At 37.1% G+C, this 26,439-nt stretch overlaps 2 protein-coding genes across 5 annotated transcripts in view; one reads left to right on the plus strand and one right to left on the minus strand.

The window, feature by feature from the left end:
• Nucleotides 1-7,614, plus strand: part of TEX9 (testis expressed 9) — a 221,453-nt gene extending 213,839 nt beyond the window's left edge. For all 3 annotated transcript variants that reach the window (XM_081227396.1, XM_081227395.1, XM_081227397.1), the window contains 2 exons: nt 6,609-6,743; nt 7,327-7,614. In XM_081227396.1, coding sequence (XP_081083522.1) covers nt 6,609-6,743; nt 7,327-7,401 — 210 coding nt within the window. In that variant the 3' untranslated portion in view covers nt 7,402-7,614. The remainder of the gene's footprint in view (nt 1-6,608; nt 6,744-7,326) is intronic.
• A 141-nt stretch (nt 7,615-7,755) lies between these two features.
• Nucleotides 7,756-26,439, minus strand: part of MNS1 (meiosis specific nuclear structural 1) — a 102,707-nt gene continuing 84,023 nt past the window's right edge. For both annotated transcript variants that reach the window (XM_081227392.1, XM_081227391.1), the window contains 3 exons: nt 24,420-24,677; nt 12,718-12,843; nt 7,756-8,324 (listed from right to left, as the gene is read on the minus strand). In XM_081227392.1, the coding sequence (XP_081083518.1) occupies nt 8,232-8,324; nt 12,718-12,843; nt 24,420-24,677 (477 nt within the window). In that variant the 3' untranslated portion in view covers nt 7,756-8,231. The remainder of the gene's footprint in view (nt 8,325-12,717; nt 12,844-24,419; nt 24,678-26,439) is intronic.

Consider the following 26,439-nt stretch of genomic DNA (forward strand, 5'->3'; position numbering starts at 1 on the left):
GAAAAATGGGTGAACACAGTGAGAATTTTAAGAAGGAGTTAGAAAATATAAAGAAGAACAAAACAAAGCTGAAAAATACAGTAACTGAAATAAAAAATACACTAGAAGGAATCAACATTAGATTGGGTAATACAGAGGAATGGCTCAGTAAACTGGAAGACAGAGTAGTGGAAATCACCAAAGTTGAACAAAAAAAAGAAAAAAGAATTTTAAAAAATGAAGACAGTTTAGGAGACCTCTTGGAAAATATCAAGCATACTAGTATTCACATTATAGGGGTCCTAGAAGGAGAAGAGAGACAGATAGGGGCAGAGAACTTATGTGAAGCATTTGTAGCTAAAAACGTACCTAACACAAGAAAGGAAACAGACATCCAGGTCCAGAAAGAACAGAGAGTCCCCAAAAAGATCAACCCAAAGAGATCCACACCAAGATACATTATGATTAAAATGGCAAAAGTTAAAGATAGAGAATATTTAGAGTATCAAGGGTAAAGCAACTAGTTATGTATAAAGGAACTCCCATAAGATTGTCCACAGACTTTCAGCAGAAACTTTGCTGGCCAGAAGAGAGTGGCACAATATATTTAACATGATGAAAGGAAAAAACCTGCAGCCAAGAATACTGTATCCAGCAAGGCTGTCATTCACATTTGAAGGAGAGAGAAGGAGTTTTACAGACAAGCAAAAGCTAAAAGAATTCAGCCCCACTAAACCAGCTTCCCAAGAAATGTTAAGCGGACTTCTGTAAGTGAAAAAGAAAAGACCACAACTAGAAATATGGAAATTACAAAAGGAAAAATCTCATTGGTAAACACAAACATATAATAAAGGTAGTAGATCAGCCAGTTATAAAGCTACTAGGAAGGTTAAAAGACAAAAGTAGTAAAATCATCTATATTCACAGTAAGTAGTTAAGGGATACGCAAAACAAAAAGATGTAAAATAAGATGTCAAAAACATTAAACATGCAGGGAGGAGTAAAAATGCAGAGATCTTTCTTAATGTAGGCATTTGTTGCTATGAACTTCCCTCTTAGAACTGCTCTTACTACATCCCATAAGTTTTGGTATGTTGTGTCTCCTTTTTCATTTGTTTCAAGATCATTTTTTTTCCTCTTTGATTTCTTCTTTCATCCGTTGGTTGTTCAGGAGAGTCTTGTTATCTTCTTTGGTGAAGTGTCTGTATAAGTCTTCTCTTCTTTTAAAAAACTGTTAAATGAACTTTAATTTTTAGAACAGTTTTAAATTTACATAAAAATTGGGAAATTAGTAAAGAGAATTTCTATAATCTCTACACATAGTTTCCTCTGCAACTAATATATACATTAGTATAGTATATTTGTTACCGTTAATGAATGAATCAATATTATTATGATTCACTATTATTAACTAAAGACCATACTTTATTCATATTTCCTTAGTTTTTATCTCTTTGGTTCATTTTAAAGAATTGAGTTGACTTGTTTTATAACTGAGTTTTAAGAGTTCTTTATATATACTAACTACAAGTCTTTTGTCAGATACGTGCTTTGCAAATATCTCTTGCCTTTTATTTCTGTAACAGTTTTTTTGAAGAGCAATGTTTAAATTTTTGATGAAGTCCAATCTGTTGTTTTTCTTCTTTTATACTTTTTGCTTCTTGTGTCCTATTTAAGAATTCTTTGCTAAACCTAAAGGGTCACTAAGATTTGCTCTTAGGTTTTCTTATAGAAGTTGCATAGCTTGAGCTTTTATGTTTTGGTGAGTTCTTGTGCATGATATAAGGGGTCAGGGTTCATTATTGGAATATGTGCAGCACTATTTGTTGAGAATATTATCCTTTCACTATTAAATTGCCCTGGTACCTTTGTTGAAAATCAGTTGCCCAGATATGTGTGGATTTGTTGCTGGAATCTCTCTTTTGTTCCATTGATCTGTATGTCTGTCTTCATGTTAATATATTGTCTTATTATACCTTTACAATAAATCCTGAAATCGTGTAATTTCTTTTAATTAGTCTTGACATTAGTGTTGTCCTTTCCATCCCTTCATTTGTAACTCCTTTGTATGTTCTTGTAGGCAACATATAGTTATTTTCCTATTGTTTTAATCCAATCTGACAATCTCTGACTTTTTAATTAGGAGACTTAGACCATTACCTTTAATATGATTATTAATAATGGTTGGGTTTTATTCTATTAACTTGCTATTTGTTCTCTTTGTTCTATTAACTTGCTATATGTTCATGCTCTTTCTTCCTGTTTCTTATTTTTCTCCTTTTGAATATTTTTTAACAATTTCATTTTATCTCTTTTACTGGCTTATTATCTCCACTTCTTTTTATGGACGTTTTATCACTTATCAGATACACCTTTAACTTATCATTGTCTACCATCAAGTAACAGCATTTTATGAATAATGTAAGAACCTTTCAGCAGTATACTTCTCTCCTCCCCTTTTTGTTGTCATACATTTTATTTATTATACACAAACTCCACCCTACATTGTTACTTTTTTGCTTTGAGGAGTTAATGAACTTTCTGAATTTAAAAAAAAACCTTTGTATTACACTACACATAAAATTTACCCTAATTTTTGAAAGTGTACAGTTCACTATTGTTACATACATTCATACTGTTGTGTATCCAAACTCCAGAACTTGTTCCTTGTTCATCTTGCAAAAACTGAAAACCTATGTCCATTAAAAAATAATTCCCCATCCCCCTCTCCCTGATCCCTGGCAACCACAATTCTACTTTCTCTCTTTATGATTTTGACTACTCTAGGTACCTAGTGTAAGTGGAATCATATACTATTTGTCTTTTTGTGACTGGCTTATTTCACTTAGCATAATGTTCTCAAGGTTCATCCATGTTGTAGCATGTATCAGAATTTCCTTCCTTTTTAAGGCTGAATATTCCATTGTATTTATGTAACAGGTTTTGTCTATCCATTCATTGGATAAAGCAACCTGGGTTGCTTCCACCTTTTGGCTATTGTGAATAATGCTGATATGAACCTGGGTATACAGGTATCTCTTAAAGACTCTGCTTTCAATTATTCTGGATATTTGCCTAGATGTGGTATTGCTGGATCATATGGTAATTTTATTCTTAACTTGAGGAACCACCATACTGTTTTTCCATAGTGGCTGCACCATTTTACTTCCATACCAACAGTGCACAAGGGTTCCAATTTTTCCATATCCTTGCCAACTTGTTATTTTGTGTTGCTTTTTTTTTTTAATAGTAGTCATCCTTATGTTTACTAGGTGGTATCTCATTGTGGTTTTGATTTGAATCTCCCTAAATATTAGTGATGTTGACCACCTTTTCATGTGCTTGTTAGCCATTTGTATATCTTTTCTGGAGAATTATCTATTCAAGTCCTTTGCCCATTTATTAATTGTGTTTTTGTTACTGATTTGTAGGAGTTATTTCTGTATTCTGGATATTAACTCTTTATCAGGTATATCATATGCAAATATTTTCTGTAGGTTTCTTTTTCACTCTGTTGATTGTCCTTTGATGTAATCCAATTTATCTATTTTTTTCTTTTGTTTGCCTGTACTTTTGGTTTCATACCCAAGAATCCACAACCAAATCCAGTGTCATGATCATTTCCCCTACATTTTCTTCTAATAGTTTATAGTTTTAGGGTTTACATGTAGGTCTTTGACCAAATTTGAGTTAATTTTTGTATATGATATGAAGTAGGTGTATAGCTTCATTGTTATGCATGGAGATATCTAGCTTCCCAGCTCAATTTGTTAAAGAGGCCATCTTTTCCTAGCGAATGGTCTTGGCATCCTTGTCAAAAATCATTAGACTTTATATGCAAGGGTTTATTTGGGGGCTCTTTATTACATTGGTAAATATTTCTTTATGTCCGTATTACACTATTTTGATTACCATAGATTTGTAGTAAGTTTTGAAATTGGGGAGTGTGAGACCTTCAACTTGTGTTATTGATTAAAATTGTTTGACTATGCGTTCCCTTGAGATTCCATATAAATATTAGCTAGCATGGTTCTATTTCTGTAAAAGTGCCATTGGGGTTTTGATAAAGATCATACTGAATCTGTAGATCTCTTTGGGTAGTACTGACATCTTCCAATCTATGACCACAGAATATCCTTCCATTCGTTTGTCTTTAAATACTTTCAGCAGTGTTTTGAAGTTTTCAGTGTAAAAGCATTTCACCTCCTTGGTTACTTTTATTCCTAAGTACTTTATTCTTTTTGATGGTATTACATTTGTAATTGTTTTCTTAATTTTTTTTTAGGAATGTTCACTAGTAGCATATAGAAACACAACTGGTTTTTTGTGTGTGTTGATTCTATATCATGCAACTTTGCCAAATTAATTTATTCAGATGGATAAATTGTGGAATCTTGTGGAATCTATAAGGTTTTCTATATACAAGACAATGTCATCTGTGAACAGAGATAATCTTCCTTCTTTTTGATTTGGGTGCCTTTTATTTTTATTCCCTAGCTGCTCTGATCAGAACTTGTAGTACTGTGTTGGATAAAAGTGAACATCCTTGTCTTGTCTCTGATCCTAGAGGGAAAGCTTTGTCTTGTACCATTGAGTTTGATGTTAGCTGTGGGCTTGTCAATATATGGCTTTTATCATGTTGAAGTAGAATCCTTCTGTTCCTTGTTTTTTAAGTGTTTTTTATCATGAAAGTGTGTTGAATCTTGCCAAGGGTCCCAAGGTGTCTCAGAAGTGGTATTGGACTGCTGGTGGGCAGGGCCAGGGTCTAGCGGTGAGGAGGCACCCAGTGCTGGTGGCTGGGCTGGGTCCTGCCATGGCAGGCTGTGGTGGTCCTGGGCTGGTGTCGGCCCACTGGTGGGTGGAGCTGGGTCCCAGGGTCTCTGGCTGCAAGGCCCTGGGGATCCTGGGGCTAGTGCCTCTGCTCCTGTGTGGGGGGCAGGGTCCTGGGCCCTCTGGTGGGCAGGGCTGTGCTGTGTTCCAGGTGTCTGTAGGCTCAGGGGGTCTTAAGGTAGCCTGCCTGCTGGTGGTGGTTGGGGCTTTGGCCCCACCAAGCTAGTTGCTTGGCCTGAGGCTTCCCAGTACTGGTGCTGACAGGCTGGTGGGTGGAGCCATGTCCCAGTGCTAATAAGCTAGAGGAGGACTCTGAAGTGGTGCTACCCAGCATCAGTGTCCACGTGATAGAATGGGCTCCCACAAATGACTGCTGCCAATGCCTATGTCCCAAGGATGAACTTCAGTTGCCTCTTACCTCTTGGTGATTAGCAGGTAGATCTGACCCAGGCTCCTTTCAAAAATTACTGCTTCTTCTCTGGGTCCTGCAGCATGTGAGATTTTGTGTACACCCTTTAAGAGTGGAATATCTATTTCCCACAGCCTTCTGGGTCTCCTAAAAGTAAGCCCCACTGGCCTTCAAAGCCAAACATTCTGGGGCTTGTCTTCCCAGTACAAGACCCCCAGGCTGGGAAGCCCAATGTGGGGCTTAGACCCATTGCTCCTTAGGGAGAACCTCTGTAATTGTAATTAGCCTCCCGTTTGTGGGTTGTCCATCTGGGGTATGGGTCTTGACAATACTGCACCTCCACTCCTTCTACCTATCTTGTTGTGGTTCCTTTTTTATATCCTTGGTTGGAGAAGATCTTTTCTGTTAGATTCAGGTCTTTCTCATCAATAGTTGTTCTGTAAATAGTTGTAATTTTGGTGTGCCCATGGGAGGAGTTGAGCTCAGGGTCTTACTCTGCCATCTCAGCAACCAAATCTAACCCACTGTCAATTATCTTTTATAAGTTTTTAACGAAAAACTCTACTAGTATTTACCACGTTACTATTTCTGATACTTTTTTTTAACGTGTATGTATGTAGATTTAGATTTCCTTCTGGTATCATTTCCCTTTTTGCATGAAAGACATCCTTTCACATTTTTTCCAAGTACCAGATGTTCCTCTACTTAATAGTTTCTACTTGTCTTAGAGTTCACTGGTCCTTTTTCTCCATTGTCCAAATTGCTGCAGAGCTTATCCAATTAATTTTTACCAAGATTACAAACTCGGTCTTCCTTATCATGGGAAGTGGCTGAATTCTCTGCTCAGCTCTTTAGGCCACAACTGTTACCTTTCATGGGTTCCTAGGAGTCTCACCCTGCCCATGTTATTTAGGTGCCAAGGATTTGAGGGAACTGTGTATGCAGATTGAGGGATTTCCCACCTGGAAATTTCTACCATTGTGGCAGCCCTTCTGTCCAATTCCTTAGCCCAATAAGACTGATACTTTTTGCTTCAGGTCTGTCCCCTGTGAACCGATGAACTGAAAAGTGCTCTCAGAAACCAGCTGAATGTGGATCTCAACCAGTATGCTTCCATTTTTTCAAGGATCATAACCATCTCCAGTTTCTGCTTACTACTGATTACTCATCTCTGCCTTCAAATATAAGCTACTTTGGCATTATTGGAATTAGAACTGAGTTGTTATTTTAAAAATGTTTTTTTAAAATGCTGGAGGTGTGAGCATCATTACAAGTTATCAAAGTTACAGTAATTTAGTAATGCAAAAACTAAAAATAGCTTTTATTGCTGATATCATTTTTTCCATTCAAATACTGCAAAGAATAAATGGGATTTTTTTTCTTTTTGCAGGATATAGCAAACGAAGAACACAAAAAAATTGAAGTGTTAAAATCAGAAAACAAGAAGCTAGAAAGACAAAAAGGAGAATTAATGATAGGGTTCAAGAAACAATTAAAATTAATTGATGTTTTAAAAAGGCAGAAGGTGAGTTTACCCTAAATAACAGTTAAAATAAATCATAGATATTACTTGGCTCTTTCTACTAAGATATTTAGTATTTCTACTTTAGATATGTTTATTTTGACATGCTTAGTCAAAATTTTATCTATACATCAATGCAAGTAAATTAGAAATGTGGAAATAGGACTAGTAAATACAATATGGATACTCCCTAACTAAAGAAAATACCATATATAAAAATAACTTAGGGGATCCGTTTGCCTCTTGAAGAGTGAAAACTGATTCCAACCCACTTTTGTCCTGTTCACTACACGAGTTACCTAGTGGTAAGAGAATATGAATTCATGGCTTTGCCACTGTCCCTTTTTGCAAAGGTTAGATATTACAATATTATTGAATTGTTCTCTTAACAGGTTGGTATAATACCAGCAGTGAATGAAGGTTTTTAGAGGCTGACCATTTCAAATGTCACATTCATTGTAATTAGAATTATACATTCCTACAACAAAACTTAATTTGATAGCATATTATACACACTTTTATAAATTTCCTGTTGTTCTGTGGTCTACTCAACACTAAATTAGACAATATTTGTTTTTAAACACAGATGCATATTGAAGCTGCCAACATGTTGTCTTTCACTGAAGAGGAATTTATGAAGGCACTCGAATGGGGAAATTAATAAGTGATCTACTTCTTAACCTATAGTGCATGGTGGATATACCGTTTATTTAACTTAAGTTGTAATGGTTTGAATTATTTTTACTCTAAGAAATGAAGATACTTGATAAATCAAAATAATTCCAAATTCCCTGTGTAGATCTGGGGATGTAAAATTGATATCTAATTATTAGAAAATGGAAATATTTTATAAAATAAAGCAATAGGAATTTAACTTTTGATTGTTATCTTTCTTATGACCATCTAGCCCTTTTTCAACTGCATTTGAATAGAAACTATTTTATGTTCTAGAGCTGTTACTCTAGGTTGTAAATGATGTTTATATGAGAGAAACTGTTTCTGTGTTCTTACTGAGAAGTGCATTCGCTAGTAAAGCACGTTGAAATTCCTCACTCTTTTCCTGTCTACTGTGAGAAAAGAAAAGTAAAGTTTTCCCTGGCCAAATAAGGGAAGTAAAGTTCCAACACACCAACATAGATAGAAGTGGTATGGAGAGGTTAGTCTCCTGGGTTGTTGGATTTTATGTATATATATATTTCTCTATATGGAGTGTGGTGTAGAATTCAGATCTTCAAATTATTAGTATAAAAACAATAGTTTGATTAAAAGCAATTAACTTTGCCATTAATTTTGCAGTGAAAAAATATGCAGTAATTTTTTTATCAAAAACAAATGTTTTCTTATAAATAATTGTTTATAAATGATGAAATAGAGATGTTTTAGAAAATCCAGACAATGGATTCCTACCCTCAGCGAACTGTAAAACAGAAGTTACAATGACATCTAGTGGTAACATACAAAAGAATCCAGGTTTACCAAATTTTGATGATATCACTTCTCTTCACAAATTTCACTCCTTTTCTTATACGCTTTTCTAAACTCTTCACCAAGCATATCAATATCATCCTCTTTTTTGAATACTCCCTACAAGAAAAATATTTTGTGGGTTACTATGAATGCTAGAATAATTCACTAAATGTTCATTAAGGCTAACAGATATACAGACATGAAATTTCTAAAGTTATTTCCAAGATAAAATCTATTTATGAAAAGTTTTTTTCTGAAATAATGTATTGATATATACGAAATATTCTTAGCCTGACCTGATTTCCTGATTTACCAGATTCTGTGTTAGAACTTGTCATACGAATCTGGGCTCTTCTGCTTTATTACTACAAGTACTACTGCTTTGATGGGCTGAATAGGAATTAATTTAATCCATACTATACCCTCAACCCTTGTTTTGAAACAGCCCTACAGTATGATATGAGAGAGGTCAGGGTGAAGAGGTTGAGCTTTGCCAGATTCATGCATGGGATTGGTTCTTGCCTCAGTTCTCTGTCTAATCAGCAAACATTCAATCTTACAGGAAAGAATCCAGGTATGGAGTTAAGCCAACTAATCTTAATCCCTTTAAAACAAAATTAAACTTGAATATTTACTTATCCTAAGAATCCAGAGAATAATTTAGGTCATTTGGAGCCACTAGGATCTAGGATAAAATCATTTTAGGTTATCATCAGGCTCTCCCATTTCCACAATTATTTGCTACACAAATGTATAAACCCTAAGACTCTCCCAGAATTTATAGTCTAGTTTATGAAATTTATCAATTCCACATGGCTTTTGTCATTAATGTATCATTTTGTATTCATTAATCCTGTCTATTACTATAAGGTCCTATGGACAGGTAATAAATGTTCACATTTCTCTTTCTCCTTCCTTTGCACTGACTAAGCAAAAAAGTGGACTTTTTTTCTGGACTTTTGTTTGTTGGAAGATTTTTCATCACATTTTCAATTTCATTACTTGTGACTGGTTTGTTCATATTTTCTATTTCTTCCTGGTTCAGTCTTGGAAGGTTATACCTTTCTAAGAATTTGTCCATTTCTTCCAGGTAGTCCATTTTATTGGCAGAGAGTTGCTTGTAGTAGTCTCTTAGGATGCTTTGTATATCTGTGGTGTCTGTTGTCACTTCTCCTTTTTCTTTTCCAATTTTATTGATTTGAGTCCTCTCCCTTTTTCTTGATGAGTCTGGCTAAAGGTCTGTCAATTTTGTTTATCTTCTCAAAGAACCAGCTTTTAGTTTTATTGATTTTTCCTATTGTTTTTTTTTATTTCATTTATTTCTGCTCTGACCTTTATTATTTCTTTCCTTCTACTAACTTTGGGTTTTGTTTGTTCCTCTTTGTCTAGTTCCTTTAGGTGTAAGGTTAGATTGTTTGAGATTTTTCTTGTTTCTTGAGGTAGGATTCTATTGCTGTAAACTTTCCTCTTAGAATTGCTTTTGCTGCATCCCATAGGTTTTGGATCATGTTTTCATTGTCATTTGTCTCTAGGTATTTTTTGATATCTTCAGTGATCTCTTGGTTATTTAGTAACGTATTGTTTAGCCTCCATCAGTTTGTGTTTTTTACGTTTTTTCCTCTGGAATTGATTCCTAATCTCATAGCGTCATGGTCGGAAAAGATGCTTGATATGATTGCAGTTTTCTTAAATTTACTGAGGCTTGATTTGTGACACAAGATGTGATCTATCCTGGAGAATGTTCTGTGTGCACTTGAGAAGAAAGTGTAATCTGCTGTTTTCAGGTGGAATGTCCTATAAATATCAATTAAATCTATCTGGTCTATTGTGTCATTAAAGCTTTTGTTTCCTTATTAATTTTCTGTCTGCATAATCTGTCCATTGGTGTGAGGTTAAAGTCCCCCATTATTATTGTGTTACTGTCGATTTCCTCTTTTATAGCTGTTAGCAGTTGCCTTATGTATTGAGGTGCTCCTATGTTGGGTGCATATATATTTATAATTGTTATATCTTCTTGGATTGATCCCTTGATCATTATGTAGTGTCCTTCCTTGTCTCTTGTAACATTCTTCAATTTAAAGTCTATTTTATCTGATATGAGAATTGCTATTCCAGCTTTCTTTTGATTTCCATTTGCATGGAATATCTTTTTCCATCCCCTCACTTTCAGTCTGTATGTGTCCCTAGGTCTGAAGTGGGTCTCTTGTAGACAGCATATCTATGGGTCTTGTTTTCTATCCATTCAGCGAGCTGTGTCTTTTGGTTGCAGCATTGAATCCATTCACGTTTAAGGTAATTCTTGATATTTATGTTCCTATTGCCATTTTCTTAATTGTTTTGGGTTTGTTTTCAAAGTCTTTTTTCTTCACTTCCTTTTTTGTTCTCTTCTGTTTCCTGCCTAGAGAAGTTCCTGTAGCATTTGTTATAGAGCTGGTTTGGTGGTGCTCAATTTTTTTAGCTTTTGCTTGTCTACAACTTTTGATTTCTCCATTAAATCTGAATGAGATCCTTGCCAGGCAGAGTATTCTTGCAGGTTTTTCCCTTTCATCACTTTAAATATATCATGCCACTCCCTTCTGGCTTGTAGAGTTTCTGCTGAGAAATCAGCTGTTAACCTTATGGGAGTTCCCTTATATGTTATTTGTCGTTTTTCCCCTGTTGCTTTTAATAATTTTTCTGTTGTCAATTTTTGTCAGTTTGATTACTGTGTGTCTTGACGTGTTTGCCTTGGGTTTATCCTGCCTAGAACTCTCTGCGCTTCCTGGACTTGGGCGGCTATTTCCTTTCCCATGTTAGGGAAGTTTTCCACTGTAATCTCTTCAGATATTTTCTCGGGTCCTTTCTCTCCCTCTTCTCCTCCTGGGACCCCTACAATGCAAATGTCAGTGCATTTAATGTTGTCCCAGAGGTCTCGTAGGCAGTCTTCATTTCTTTTCATTCTTTTTTCTTTTTCTTTTGTTTTCGTTTTTGTTTTTTTTTTTGCTGTACGCGGGCCTCTCACTGCTGTGGCCTCTCCCGTTGCGGAGCACAGGCTCCAGATGCGCAGGCCCAGCAGCCATGGCTCACGGACCCAGCCGCTCCACGGCATGTGGGATCCTCCCGGACCGGGGCACGAACCCGTGTCCCCTGCATCAGCAGGCAGACTCTCAACCACTGTGCCACCAGGGAAGCGCCCATTCTTTTTTCTTTATTCTGTTCTGCGGCAGTGAATTCTACCATTCTGTCTTCCAGGTCACTTATCCATTCTTCTGCCTCAGTTATTCTGCTATTGATTCCTTCTAGTGTATTTTTCATTTCAGTTATTGTTTTGTTCATCTCTGTTTGTTTGTTCTTTAATTCTTCTAGGTCTTTGTTAAACATTTCTTGCATCTTCTCAGTCTTTGCCTCCATTCTTTTTCCGAGGTCCTAGATCATCTTCACTATCATTATTCTGAATCCTTTTTCTGGAAGGTTCCCTATATTCACTTCATTTAGTTGTTTTTCTGTGGTTTTATCTTGTTCCTTCATCTGGTACATAGTCCTCTGCCTTTTCCTTTTGTCTGTCTTTCTGTGAATGTGGTTTTCATTCCACAGGCTGCAGGACTGTAGTTCTTCTTCTGCTGTCTGCCCTCTGGTTCATGAGGCTATCTAAGAGGCTTGTGTAAGATTCCTGATGGGAGGGACTGGTGGTGGGTAGAGCTGGGTGTTGCTCTGGTGGGCAGAGCTCAGTAAAACTTTAATCTGCTTGTCTGCTGATGGGTGGGGCTGAGTTCCCTCCCTGTTGGTCATTTGGCCTGAGGCAACCCAGCATTGGAGGGTACAGGCTCTTTGGTGGGGCTAATGGTGGACTCCAGGAGGGCTCATGCCAAGGTGTACTTCCTAGAACTTCTGCTGCCAGTGTCCTTGTCCCCATGGTGAGCCACAGCTGCCCCCCCATCTCTGCAGGAGACTCTCCAACACTAGCAGGTAGGTCTGGTTCAATCTCCTATGGGGTCACTGCTCCTTCCCCCTGGGTCCTGATGCACACACTACTTTGCACACACTACTCCTCCAAGTGTGGAGTCTCTGTTTGCCCCAGTCCTGTTGAAGTCCTGCAATCAAATCCTGCTAGCCTTCAAAGTCTGATTCTCTAGGAATTCCTCCTCCCGTTGCCAGACCCCCAGGTTGGGAAGCCTGATGTGGGACTCAGAACCTTCACTTCAGTGGGTGGACTTCTGTGGTATAAGTGTTCTCCAGTTTGTGAGTCACCCACCCAGCAGTTATGGGATTTGATTTTATTGTGATTGCACCCCTCCAACCATCTCATTGTGGCTTCTCCTTTGTCTTTGGATGTGGGGTATCTTTTTTGGAGAGCTCCAGTGTCTTCCTATCCATGACTGTCCAGCAGTTAGTTGTGATTCTGGTGCTCTCACAAGAGGGAGTGAGCGCACGTCCTTCTACTCCACTTCTACTCTACTTCAGTTTCCCTCTGAAATCTTAATACCATGTTTTTTTCCCCACTATTAGAGGTTATGTGTTAAATGTCACTTACTTTAGGGAGATATCCTAGTAATTGTGTAGCATGTTCTTTGAGAAGTTTTAGTCTTTCTTCTTCAATAATTTCATTAATACATCCTTGCCTTCTTTGCTGCAACTGCCATTCCTCCAGTTCACGTTGCTGGAAATATAAATAAAATTTATTGTCACAAAACACATTAAACTAAGAATGTGTCCAATAAATTTGTCTAATTTACTCTTGCAGTAAATTAGATAAAACTGATAGGTACTAGATAATATATATCTTTTACACTTTATATATATATACATATATATGTATATATTACAGTCACTATTTCTTTAAAGTTACAAGAAAAATCCCAGTTATGACTGAGATTTTAGGGAGGCAAGTACATATTTTCAGGACAAGTATCTTCATTACCAAGGAAAAAGATTCAAAGAAATGATTTCCTAATTAATTCAACAAATATTTATTGTGTGCTTACTATACTCCAGGTACTGAAAGCAGCTTACAGTGTAAGATGAAGAAAAAGGTAGATAAAATAGAATAGGGATATCTAAAAGAGAAATACTGCCATATAAAGTTTTGTAAAGCCTGTATGAAGCACAAGAGTAACAGCAAGAGTTCCAACAGGAGAACCAGTATTTCTCAGGCAAGAGTTCTGATAGAGGGACTTCCCTGGTGGCACAGTGGTTAAGAATCCACCTGCCAATGCCAGGAACACAGGTTTGAGCTCTGGTCCGGGAGGATCCCACATGCCACGGAGCAACTAAGCCCCTGCGCCACAACTACTGAGCCTGCACTCTAGAGCCCGTGAGCTGCAACTACTGAAGCCTGCATTGCATGCCTAGAGCCCTGCTCTGCAACAAGAGGAGCCACCGCAGTGAGAAGCCAGCACACCACAATGAAGAATAGCCCCCACTCGCCACAAAAGACCCAACACAGCCAAAAATAAATGAACAAACAAACAAATGTCTGATACACAACCACACCAAACTTCTGTGCCATATAAATATGGAAGAGATGACTAGCTTTAACACGTTTTAGGCCTTAAAAGAACTCTTATGGAAATATATCCAAATAGTCCTATTCGATAGGGAAGGATACTAAAGGCAGACCACTGAAAAACATTGATGAATTTCTGCCAAGAATTACTTTAAAGTAGTATTAATGCTAAACTTTTCTTTGAAATAACTAGTTTAAGTCATGTAAACCAGAAAGCAGGATATCTTTTTTGCTACAGTGAGAGGCAAGCTTCTATATAACCTCTTTAAAGTTATTGAATGAAAATACAGAAGAATGCTAGGACACAGCCATATCCAATGCCAGTTAAAACCTGGAATTGCTTCTCCTGAGAATATTTTGTCTACTATCATCTCAGATTCATTTGTATTACCAGAATTAGAAGTATCACCGACAGCTAATTGAGAAAAGACTTACACTTTCACCCGTGTTGCTACTGAATCAAAGGGTTGAGTTGCTCTTAATTATTTTATCTCTAAGATGAAACAGGGTAATAGAATCTACCATAGAATCACTATACCTGAATTTTTTTTTAGACTACATTTCTAACACTCCTTTAGGGTCAAATGTGGTCACAACAGGACTAGGATTTTGCCAATGGAATATAAGCAGAAGTGTCAGATGGCAGTTTCCAGGAATCAATCTTATATCCTTTGTCCTTTCTGCACTTCTTCCATCTTCTGCTTAAAACATGGATATGAAGGTTGAAGATCTAATTTAAACCATGAAGGTGACGGCTATATCCTACAGAAGCCATAGCGAAAAGCTAGAAGGAGCCTGGGTTCCTGAAGACTATGAATAAAGCCTCAATTTCTACACTTTCATGTGAGGGAGTAGTAAACTATCTACTAAGCCACTGTTAATTTGAGACTACTTGTAGCCAGGCATCATCCTAACTGATCTATTCCTTATAATACGGAGGTGCAAGAAGTTCTATAATGTTATGAGAAAAACTCACTCATTAGATTTTTGTCCAGTGATGTATATGGGCTCTAATTTGGGTGTAATACAGGATTTCCCTTCTTAGGATGTGGTAGACCACATTAACTGTTCATTCTTAAAAAACATTTTTATAGTTAATTAGGGTAAATATTTTAGAAAGGTATGAAACCAATTTGTTCATGAGGACAAAAAAAAACAGAGTTAGAGGCTTATATGATTGTGTAATAGAATGGATTCATGATTCTATGATCATGAAAATTCATCCTTGCCCTTGGACCAGAATAGAAATGTGACCCAATCTCACTGATATTTAAATTAAGCCCACAGCTTCATATCGGGAACATTTACAATTTAAAAAAATTAAGATATAAATTTTTTGTAAAAGTATTTATGCTTTAGGTAATATTTTCAGATTTCTTCCATTTATAGCTGTCTTGATAACTTTTCCAATAGCTTTCAGATTAGCTCTGTAAGCCATGAGATAGGACAGTCACAGGCACTAGTTCTACCTCTTTCTAGACAAGGAGTATTCAAAGCTTTCTGGTCAATTTCAAAAGGCTTTTAATTTTCAGTCTCCTTGATCACTTTGCTCTGACCAGGCAAAATGCTAGGTGCTTTATAGGTAATTATCTCCCTTAAAGGTTACAGTAGATCATGGTTGGTTTATATCAAAGCTACAGAAGTTTTATCCAGTAGGAATTCACTTAAGTTAAGCAGGATGAGGACATAATGAGATTTTTTTTTTATACCTTGCTAACTGGTAGCAGATGCCACAAGAAGACCAATTATAAGTCAATTTCAGTAGTCCACAGAATGATACTGAATGTCTAAATTAAGTTATGAAGAAGAGAAACTGAATTTAAGAGGTGGAATCAATAGGACTGTTGAGGTGGAATCAATAGGATTTGGTGGCTGACTAAAAATTATTAGGTAAGAAATGGGAAGAATCCAGGAATGATTCCAAGGTGATAGCATATTCACTCAGTCACCCAAGCCTGTCTTTAACCAAGATTCAGGCTACAGAAATTGGAGAAGGTTTGTCTGTTACATTCACTTTTGGAAACCTAAATTCTAAGGCACCGACAAGATTTCCAACTGTGTCCTTTAGGCATCTGGAAATATGACAAAAGAACTACGGCGTAAGGGGACTTTCCTGGTGGCCCAGTGGCTAAAAATCCGCCTTCCAATGCAGGGGACGTGGGTTCGATCCCTGATCAGGGAACTAAGATCCCACATGCTGCGGGGCAACTAAGCCCGTGGGCCACAACTAGAGAGAAGCCTGCACGCCACAACGAAAGATCTCACGTGCCACAACTAAGACCTGACGCAGCCAAAATAAATAAATAAATAAATATTTTTTAAAAAAAGAACTACACCATGAGTTGATTAAGTATAGAGGAAAGCCAAAAATTGAACCCCAAGTCTCTCAACACGTCATTGCAGCAGGCAAAAGAGCTGATCTCTCTTGGTTTTCTGTGACTTCCAGATTTTTTTTTTATTAGTCTCTGCTTTACAACAAAGTGAATCAGTCATACATATACATCTGTTCCCGCATCCCCTCCCTCATGCGTTTCCCTCCCTCCCACCCTCCCCATCCCACCCCTCCAGGCGGCCACAAAACACAGAGCCGATCCCCCCGCGCCATGCGGCCACCCCCCACCATCCATCCACCCCACGCCCGGCAGTGTATACACGTCCATGCCTCTCCCCCGCCCCGTCACAGCCCACCCCCCCATATCCACAAGCCCACCCCCAGTAGGTCTGTGTCTCTATTCCTGTTTTACCCCTAAGTTCTTCATGACATTTTTTTTCTTAAATTCCATATATATGTGTTAGCATACGGTATTTGTCTTTCTCTTTCTGACTTACTTCACTCTGTATGACAGACTCTAGGTCTATCCACCTCATTACAAATAGCTCAGTTTCATTTCTTTTTATGGCTGAGTAATATTCCATTGTATATATGTGCCACATCTTCTTTATCCATTCATCCGATGATGGACACTTAGGTTGTTTCCATCTCCGGACTATTGTGAATAGAGCTGCAATGAACATTTTGGTACATGTCTCTTTTTGAATTATGGTTTTCTCAGGGTATATGCCTAGTAGTGGGATTGCTGGGTCATATGTTAGTTTTATTTTTAGTTTTTTAAGGAACCTCCATACTGTTCTCCATAGCAGCTGTACCAATTCACATTCCCACCAGCAGTGCAAGAGTGTTCCCTTTTCTCCACACCCTCTCCAGCATTTATTGTTTCTAGATTTCTTGATGATGGCCATTCTGACTGGTGTGAGATGATATCTCATTGTAGTTTTGATTTACATTTCTCTAATGATTAATGACGTTGAGCATTCTTTCATGTGTTTGTTGGCAGTCTGTATATCTTCTTTGGAGAAATGTCTATTTAGGTCTTCTGCCCATTTTTGGATTGGGTTGTTTGTTTTTTTGCTATTGAGCTGCATGAGCTGCTTATAAATTTTGGAGATTAATCCTTTGTCAGTTACTTCATTTGCAAATATTTTCTCCCATTCTGAGGGTTGTCTTTTGGTCTTGTTTATGGTTTCCTTTGCTGTGCAAAAGCTTTGAACTTTCATTAGGTCCCATTTGTTTCTCTTTGTTTTTACTGCCATTTCTCTAGGAGGCAGGTCCAAAAGGATCTTGCTGTGATTTATGTCATAGAGTGTTCTGCCTATGTTTTCCTCTAAGAGTTTGATAGTTTCTGGCCTTACATTTAGGTCTTTAATCCATTTTGAGCTTATTTTTGTGTATGGTGTTAGGGAATGATCTAATCTCATACTTTTACATGTCCCTGTCCAGTTTTCCCAGCACCACTTATTGAAGAGACTGTCCTTTCTCCACTGTACATTCCTGCATCCTTTATCAAAGATAAGTTGACCATATGTCCGTGGGCTTACCTCTGGGCTTTCTATCCTGTTCCATTGATCTATGTTTCTCTTTTTGTGCCAGTACCACACTGTCTTGATTACTGTAGCTTTGTAGTATAGTCTGAAGTCTGGGAGCCTGATTACTCCAGCTCCGTTTTTCATTCTCAAGATTGCTTTGGCTATTCGGGGTCTTTTGTGTTTCCAAACAAATTTTGAAATTTTTTGTTCTAGTTCTGTGAAAAATGCCAGTGGTAGTTTGATAGGGATTGCATTGAACCTGTAGATTGCTTTGGGTAGTAGAGTCATTTTCACAATATTGATTCTTCCAATCCAGGAGCATGGTATATCTCTCCATCTATTTGTATCATCTTTAATTTCTTTCATCAGTGTCTTATAATTTTCTGCATACAGGTCATTTGTCTCCTTAGGTAGGTTTATTCCTAGATATTTTATTCTTTTTGTTGCAATGGTAAATGGGAGTGTTTTCTTGATTTCACTTTCAGATTTTTCATCATTAGTGTACAGGAATGCCATAGATTTATGTGCATTAGTTACGTATCCTGCTACTTTACCAAATTCATTGATTAGCTCTAGTAGTTTTCTGGTAGCATCTTTAGGATTCTCTATGTATAGTATCATGTCATCTGCAAATAGTGACAGCTTTACTTCTTCTTTTCTAATTTGGATTCCTTTAATTTATTTTTCTTCTCTGATTGCTGTGGCTAAAACTTCCAAAACTAAGTTGAATAAGAGTGGTGAGAGTGGGCAGCCTTGTCTTGTTCCTGATCTTAGTGGAAATGGTTTCAGTTTTTCACCATTGAGGACGATGTTGGCTGTGGATTTGTCATATATGGCCTTTATTATGTTGAGGAAAGTTCCCTCTATGCCTACTTTCTGCAGGGTTTTTATCATAAATGGGTGTTGAATTTTATCAGAAGCTTCCTCTGCACCTTTTGAGATGATCATATGGTTTTTCTCCTTCAATTTGTTAATATGGTGTATCACATTGACTGATTTGCATATATTGAAGAATCCTTGCATTCCTGGAATAAACCCCACTTGATCATGGTGTGTGATCCTTTTAATGTGCTGTTGGATTCTGTTTGCTAGTATTTAGTTGAGGATTTTTGCATCTATGTTCATCAGTGATATTGGCCTGTAGTTTTCTTTCTTTGTGAAATCCTTGCCTGGTTTTGGTATCAAGGTGATGGTGGCCTCGTAGAATGAGTTTGGGAGTGCTCCTCCCTCTGCTATATTTTGGAAGAGTTTGAGAAGGATAGGTGTTAGCTCTTCTCTAAATGTTTGATAGAATTCGCCTGTGAAGCCACCTGGTCCTGGGCTTTTGTTTGTTGGAAGATTTTAAATCACAGTTTCAATTTCAGTGCTTGTGATTGGTCTATTCATATTTTCTATTTCTTCCTGATTCAGTCTTGGCAGGTTGTGCATTTCTAAGAATTTGTCCATTTCTTCCAGGTTGCCCATTTTATTGGCATAGAGTTGCTTGTAATAATCTCTCATGATCTTTTGTATTTCTGCAGTGTCAGTTGTTACTTCTCCTTTTTCATTTCTAATTCTATTGATTTGAGTCTTCTCCCTTTTTTTCTCGATGAGTCTGGCTAATGGTTTATCAATTTCATTTATCTTCTCAAAGAACCAGCTTTTAGTTTTATTGATCTTTGCTATCATTTCCTTCATTTCTTTTTCATTTATTTCTGATCTGATCTTTATGATTTCTTTCCTTCTGCTAACTTTGTGGGTTTTTTGTTCTTCTTTCTCTAATTGCTTTAGGTGCAGGGTCAGGTTGTTTACTCGAGATGTTTCCTGTTTCTTAAGGTGGGATTGTATTGCTATAAACTTCCCCCTTAGAACTGCTTTTGCTGTGTCCCATAGGTTTTGGGTCGTCGTGTCTCCATGTCATTTGTTTCTAGGTATTTTTTTATTTCCTCTTTGATTTCTTCAGTGATCACTTCGTTATTGAGTAGTGTATTGTTTAGCCTCCATGTGTTTGTATTTTTTACAGATGTTTTCCTGTAATTGATATCTAGTCTCATAGCATTGTGGTCGGAAAAGATACTTGATACAATTTCAATTTTCTTAAATTTACCAAGGCTTGATTTGTGACCCAAGATATGATCTATTCTGGAGAAAGTTCCATGAGCACTTGAGAAAAATGTGTATTCTGTTGTTTTTGGATGGAATGTCCTATAAATATCAATTAAGTCCATCTTGTTTAATGTATCATTTAAAGCTTGTGTTTCCTTATTTATTTTCATTTTGGATGATCTGTCCTTTGGTGAAAGTGGGGTGTTAAAGTCCCCTACTATGAGTGTGTTACTGTCAATTTCCCCTTTTATGGCTGTTAGTATTTGCCTTATGTATTGAGGTGCTCCTATGTTGGGTGCATAAATATTTACAATTGTTATATCTTCTTCTTGGATCGATCCATTGATCATTATGTAGTGTCCTTCTTTGTCTCTTCTAATAGTCTTTATTTTAAAGTCTATTTTGTCTGATAAAAGAATTGCTACTCCAGCTTTCTTTTGGTTTCCATTTGCATGGAATATCTTTTTCCATCCCCTTACTTTCAATCTGTATGTGTCTCTAGGTCTGAAGTGAGTCTCTTGTAGACAGCATATATATGGGTCTTGTTTTTGTATCCATTCAGCCAATCTGTGTCTTTTGGTGGGAGCATTTAGTCCATTTACATTTAAGGTAATTATTGATATGTATGTTCCTATTCCCATTTCCTTAATTGTTTTGGGTTCGGTATTGTAGGTATTTTCCTTCTGTTGTGTTTCTTGCCTAGAGAAGTTCCTTTAGCATTTGTTTTAAAGCTGGTTTGGTGGTGCTGAACTCTCTCAGCTTTTGCCTGTCTGTAAACGTTTTAATTTCTCCATCAAATCTGAATGAGATCCTTGCTGGGTAGAGTAATCTTGGTTGCAGGTTTTTCTCCTTCATCACTTTAATTATGTCCTGCCACTCCCCTGTGGCTTGTAGAGTTTCTGCTGAGAGATCAGCTGTTAACCTGATGGGGATTCCCTTGTGTGTTATTTGTTGTTTTTGCCTTGCTGCTTTTAATATGATTTCTTTGTGTTTAATTTTTGACAGTTTGATTAATATGTGTCTTGGCCTATTTCTCCTTGGATTTATTCTGTATGGGACTCTCTGTGCCTCCTGGACTTGATTAACTATTTCCTTTCCCATATTAGGGAAGTTTTCAACTATAACGTCTTCAAATATTTTCTCAGTCCCTTTTTTTTTCTCTTCTTCTTCTGGAACCCCTATAATTCGACTGTTGGTGCGTTTAATGTTGTCCCAGAGGTCTCTGAGACTGTCCTCTGTTCTTTTCACCCTTTTTTCTTTATTTTGCTCTGCAGCAGTTATTTCCACTATTTTATCTTCCACCTCACTTATCCATTCTTCTGCCTCATTTATTCTCCTATTGATCCCATCTAGAGTATTTTTCATTTCATTTACTGTGTTTTTAATCGATGCTTGATTCATCTTTAGTTCTTCTAGGTCCTTGTTAACTGTTTCTTGCATTTTGTCTATTCTATTTCCAAGATTTTGGATCATGGAAATAGAATCTTGGATCATCTTTACTATCATTATTCTGAATTCTTTTTCAGGTAGACTTCCTATTACCTCTTCATTTGTTAGGTTTGGTAGGTTTTTATCTTGCTCCTTCACCTGCTGTGTTTTTCTGTCTTCTCATTTTGCTTATCTTCCTGTGTTTGGGGTCTCCTTTTTGCAGGCTGCAGATTCGTAGTTCCTGTTGTTTTTGGTGTCTGTCCCCAGTGGGTAAGGTTGTTTCAGTAGGTTGTGTAGGCTTCCTGGTGGGGGGGACTAGTGCCTGTGTTCTGGTGGTTGAGGCTCGAGCTTGTCTTTCTGGTGGACAGGTCCACGTCTGGTGGTGTGTTTTGGGGTGTCTGTGGCTTTATAATGTTTTTAGGCAGCCTCTCTGCTAATGGGTGGGGTTGTGTTCCTGTCTTGCTAGTTGCTTGGCATAGGGTGTCCAGCACTGTAGCTTGCTGGTCGTTGGTGCTGGTGTTGAGATGGAGATCACTGGGAGATTTTCCCACTTGATATTATATGGAGCTGGGAGGTCTCTTGTGGACCCGTGTCCTGAAGTTGGCTCTCCCACTTCAGAGTCACAGCACTGACTCCTGGCTGCAGCACCAAGAGCCTTTCATCTACCCGGCTTTTTTCCTCTGTGTTTCATCTAGTTTCACTTGCTCGTAGGGGACCGTGTGCAGAGGCCTTGCACCTGGCACTTGAGTGCGAAACCGCTGCGCCGACACCTCAGCTTGGAACCATATGCAGAAGCGCTGTACTTGAGACAGTTCAAGATCTCCAGATTCTTTTATCTTTCTGATCATTTCTCGGTCTTGGCAATTTTTTCTACTACTTCCACCTCCTAACTAGAATGTTCTCCAAGTCTCAGTCACTGGCCCTCTGATTGTTTCTCATTATAATATATTATTTGGAAGAATCATCTTAGTTTGAAACTCTGTGCTACTTAATGACAGAAATGCTTGTCTAAGAATACTTGACCTAAGTTTTCTTCTGTTCAACTGCCTTCAGGATTTTTCAACTTGCGTTTCTATTTCAAACTCAGTATGACTAAAAATGAAGTCATTATATCTTTTTGCTCCAATTCAAAACATAACAGCACTTGTATTCCTTGAGTTTCTCATGTTTGAAACTTTGAGAGTTATTTTGACTCCTTCCTCCACTCTACCTTATATGGTCCAAAAAAATCATGCAGGTCTCATCTATTCTTCCCTTAAAAATATTTAAACTCTCCCCTTTCTCTCTCCTTCCACTGCTCTGTTAACCTATTCCAGGTCCTCATCTCTTCACTTAAATTACTACTTTCTCCTCTTGTTAAAGACCATATTATGATAACCAGTTTCTACTGTATCATGTCAAAACTCCTCTGCCTATTATTCAGGTTTCTCCATTTGATAATTCCATATGCTGCCAACTTGGAATAGCCTTCCTCTGTCTTCTTTTATTCATTTGTATGTATTTCCAGATAAATCCACATAGTTCTGTCATAAAGGTATTGAACACTAGTAAATCCCACACTACCACATTCTACAAATGTTTACATTGTTCATTTAAGAAATATATTCTTAATATAGTGCTATATATAGTCGAGTCTTTTGGGTATCTAGACATTTTCTTTTGCAGATTAGAAGCTACCAGAATGAGCTTTTATTTGTTTTGGTTCCCTCACCAACACTCAGCAGAATGCCTAGCAGGTAAGTATCTGTTGATTATAAGAATATCTTGAGATTTCTTTTTGTCTACCCATGCAGGAAAGATCAGCATTATGATATTTATTTAATAATCCCAGCTCTGCCACTTACTTGCTGTGAAACCTTGGGCAATACATATAATCTCTATGCCTCAGTTTCCACATCTTTAAAATGGGGGTAGTAATAGTACCTAATTCACAGGGTTGAAAGTTAAAAGTTATTACTTTGCTTGTAATGAGTATAGAATAGTGAATGACATATGAAAATGCTCAGTAAATGTTAGTTATTATTACTACCACTTCTATTACTACTTAAAAATATTTGCCATATACCTAATCTGTACTTTTCATATTTAGAGCTCTTTATCTTTTCAAAACACTTACACATTTTCTTATTTGGTTCTTAAAGTATTATTTCAGTTTTACGGATGAAACACAAATAGACAAATCAAGGTGTCCAAAGTCACAAAGCTAGTTTCCTCACCAATTCTTAAATCCACATTTTCAATTAAGAAATCTTCCCCTGGGCCTCAAAATCAATGTGGACAAAATGGAATTATATACTCCCTCAAAATCTGCTTTTCTTTGTACATACTCTTTCTGTAGCACATCACCACTCACTGAAGATGGAAGTACATAATAGCATTATTTATTAGTAGTAGCCTAATTCTTCTCTCAACTCTCCAGAACTAATTGGTCACCAAGTCCCATCAACTCTACCTTCCTAACATCTCACAGATGGATCCCTTCTCTGTTCACATGGGTTTTCATCACCTATCACTGGGATAACTATAATAACTTCCTTAATGATCTTCCTGTGTCTGGTCTTACTCCCCTCACATCTGTCCTCAACACTGCTACCTGAGTCATCTTTCCAAGTGCAGATCTTATCATGTAGCTTTCTTAATTCTTCAGTGGGTCTCCCTAGATAAAGTCCACCATTAAAACAGGAACCAGGGCATTCATGATCTGTCTCCTCTCTGCCACACCAAGATGTCCATGTCAAAAAAAAAAAAAAAAAAAGATGTCCATGTCTATAATTATCATCACACGCACTTGATATATCTTTATAATCACTGTTTTTAATGTATTTTTCTTTTAATTTTTTTTTTTTTTTTTTTTTTTTTTTTTTGCGGTACACAGGCCTCTCTCACTGTTGTGGCCTCTCCCGTTGTGGAGCACAGGCTCCGGATGCGCAGGCTCAGCGGCCGTGGCTCACGGGCCCAGCTGCTCCGCGGCATGTGGGATCCTCCCGGACGGGGCATGAACCCGTGTCCCCTGCATCGGCAGGCGGACTCCCAACCACTGTGCCACCAGGGAAGCCCTAATGTATTTTTCTTAACCAACACCAAAAACTCATAGATGATATGGACTTAGTCATATTTATCTTTGTGTTCTCAACACCAAACAATGTCTAACACATAGAAAGCATCAACAAATATTTTCTAGATTCACTGATTAACAAGTGGTCAGAAAATTTATATATCATGTGATTAGTAAGTGGATATCTAACATCTGGCACATAAACGGTTCTCAGTTAAATGTTTAGTGGATAAATAAATTAGCTGGTTGCTATTCAATGATAATTACCAAAAAAAAAACCCAAAATACTTTTTCTTACTTTGTCTGCAAGGAACTGGTTGTGACGCTCTTCAATAAGTTTTTCCACAGCCCTCTTGTGTTCTAGTTGCTTCATTCTTTGCTTCTGAGCATTCACTAATTCTATTCGATCATCCTCAGCAAACTTCTCCAGCATAGCTTTTCTAAAGATCTCCTCTTCCTCTTTTGCAGCCTGAAGTACTAGTTCCTTCAAGGCCATTTGTTCCATAAAATTTTGCTTCAACTCCTTTTGCTTTCTCGATTTCTCTTCTGCTTCTTCCTAAATCACAATACATATAAAAGTTAATTCAGTAACTATTTCTTTACAGCAGATTTATAAAGATAGGGTAGAACAGAGTTTGATTAAGCTTAGTGTCACAATATGAAATAAAACTGAAAAATTAAGGCTTTTCAAGGTAACACTTTGCCCCATCCTTTAAAAACTAATAGATACACAAAGTACATGTTATCCTTGGATTGCCTCCTATTACTTATTTTAAATTTTAATTAATATATATTTACCACCTTGTTTCTGTAGTCAGAATTAATGCATTAACTTTGAAAAGAGCTGATATAAAAAAATTTTGTATATCTCAGTTTATTAAATCTGTCATCTGTATAATTTGTACCAACTATGAATCATTCTAGAAACTTGTGTTCAAATCATTGATAAATATTTTTCAGAACAATAATCTAGCAATGACAATCAGAAGTATTTCAGGGAAATTCAAATTTACTTGAAGCAGTTAAAGTCCTTTCCTACAAGGTTTAATTTCCCCAACATTTTATTATGAAAGATTTCAAAAAATACAAAGAATTTTACAGTCATCACCCATTTTTGCTTTATCATCTATCTATTCAATTAGGACCGATGTAAATTTTAAATCATTTGCTAATCTAACCAAATTTGCTCAATTCTAATACAAGCTCCAGGTAGGCCAGAATCTTCAAAGCATTCAAAATATTGCCTTAACAACACCCAGATGGCCAAGGTTCTTACCTACAGATAACACAAACTACAAGGGATTTACTCTAGGCCATCAGGTGGCATACAGAACTTCCTGGAAGGCCAGGGAACCAAGCTGTCCTCACACTGCTCAAGTCCTATTATGGTAACTCTGCCTATGGTAACTCTGACTGATATCTCATTTTGCTCACTTCCATCTTCACACCTTGAAGTGGGGGTGATGACTGTTGGAGATAACATAGTTCATATGAAGAATTCTAGCTAAAAGAAGAGAAATATAGTTTTAACTTTATAGTCTTTATAATAAAGAAAAATTAATTTAAAACAGGGTAGGATGTGGTAGGAGTAGGAGTGGGTTTTAAGTGAGCCAATCTGCAGTATCAGTTACAGCAACTTTGTTCATTATATTGATCATTCAGCCTCTTTTTCTTCATTTATCCCTATCTAATCCTCTTTTCAAATCCTACCTCCTCCATAGTCTTCTCTAATCACTCTAACTCAAACTTCTCTCTCTTTGTGAGCTCTTACACCATTTAATGTTCCATCATTTAATTTTATTCCATATATACATGCCTCATCTTCTCACTAAAAATAAATTCATAGATGGCATATCTTATATTCCTTTGGGATGCTGGGCACGTAGTGATTTTATAATATATAGTTTGTGTTTATTTACCATATATTTCATAGAAGTCAAAGGCTCACTGAAGGCAAAGACGCTGTGTCAGTTAGCTTTGAATTCCTCCACAGCTTATCATAATACTTTGCACAGAGAAATTCAGTACATATTGAACTAAATGAACTGTTGACATTGCCTGGCAACCATCTCCCATACAAATTTTAGTTTAATCCAATGGTGAAGACAGCTGGCTAAAGAACAGGGAAGAGTTTGGCAAAACAACACACCGTTTATTATGTTTTTCAACCAGAAAAGTGTTCATGTACTCTGATGTTTCTGGATCAGGATTATGTAGTTACATAATATGAACTGTATAATTTTCCATCCTTTTCTGTGTTCTAAAACCCATTATGTGGTTTGAGGAATAGTTCACTGAAGGTTTGAAGTAATTTGCTG

Source organism: Mesoplodon bidens (assembly GCF_964165515.1).
Source record: "Mesoplodon bidens genome assembly, chromosome: 3".
In the NCBI taxonomy this organism is placed as follows: Eukaryota; Metazoa; Chordata; class Mammalia; order Artiodactyla; family Ziphiidae; genus Mesoplodon; species Mesoplodon bidens.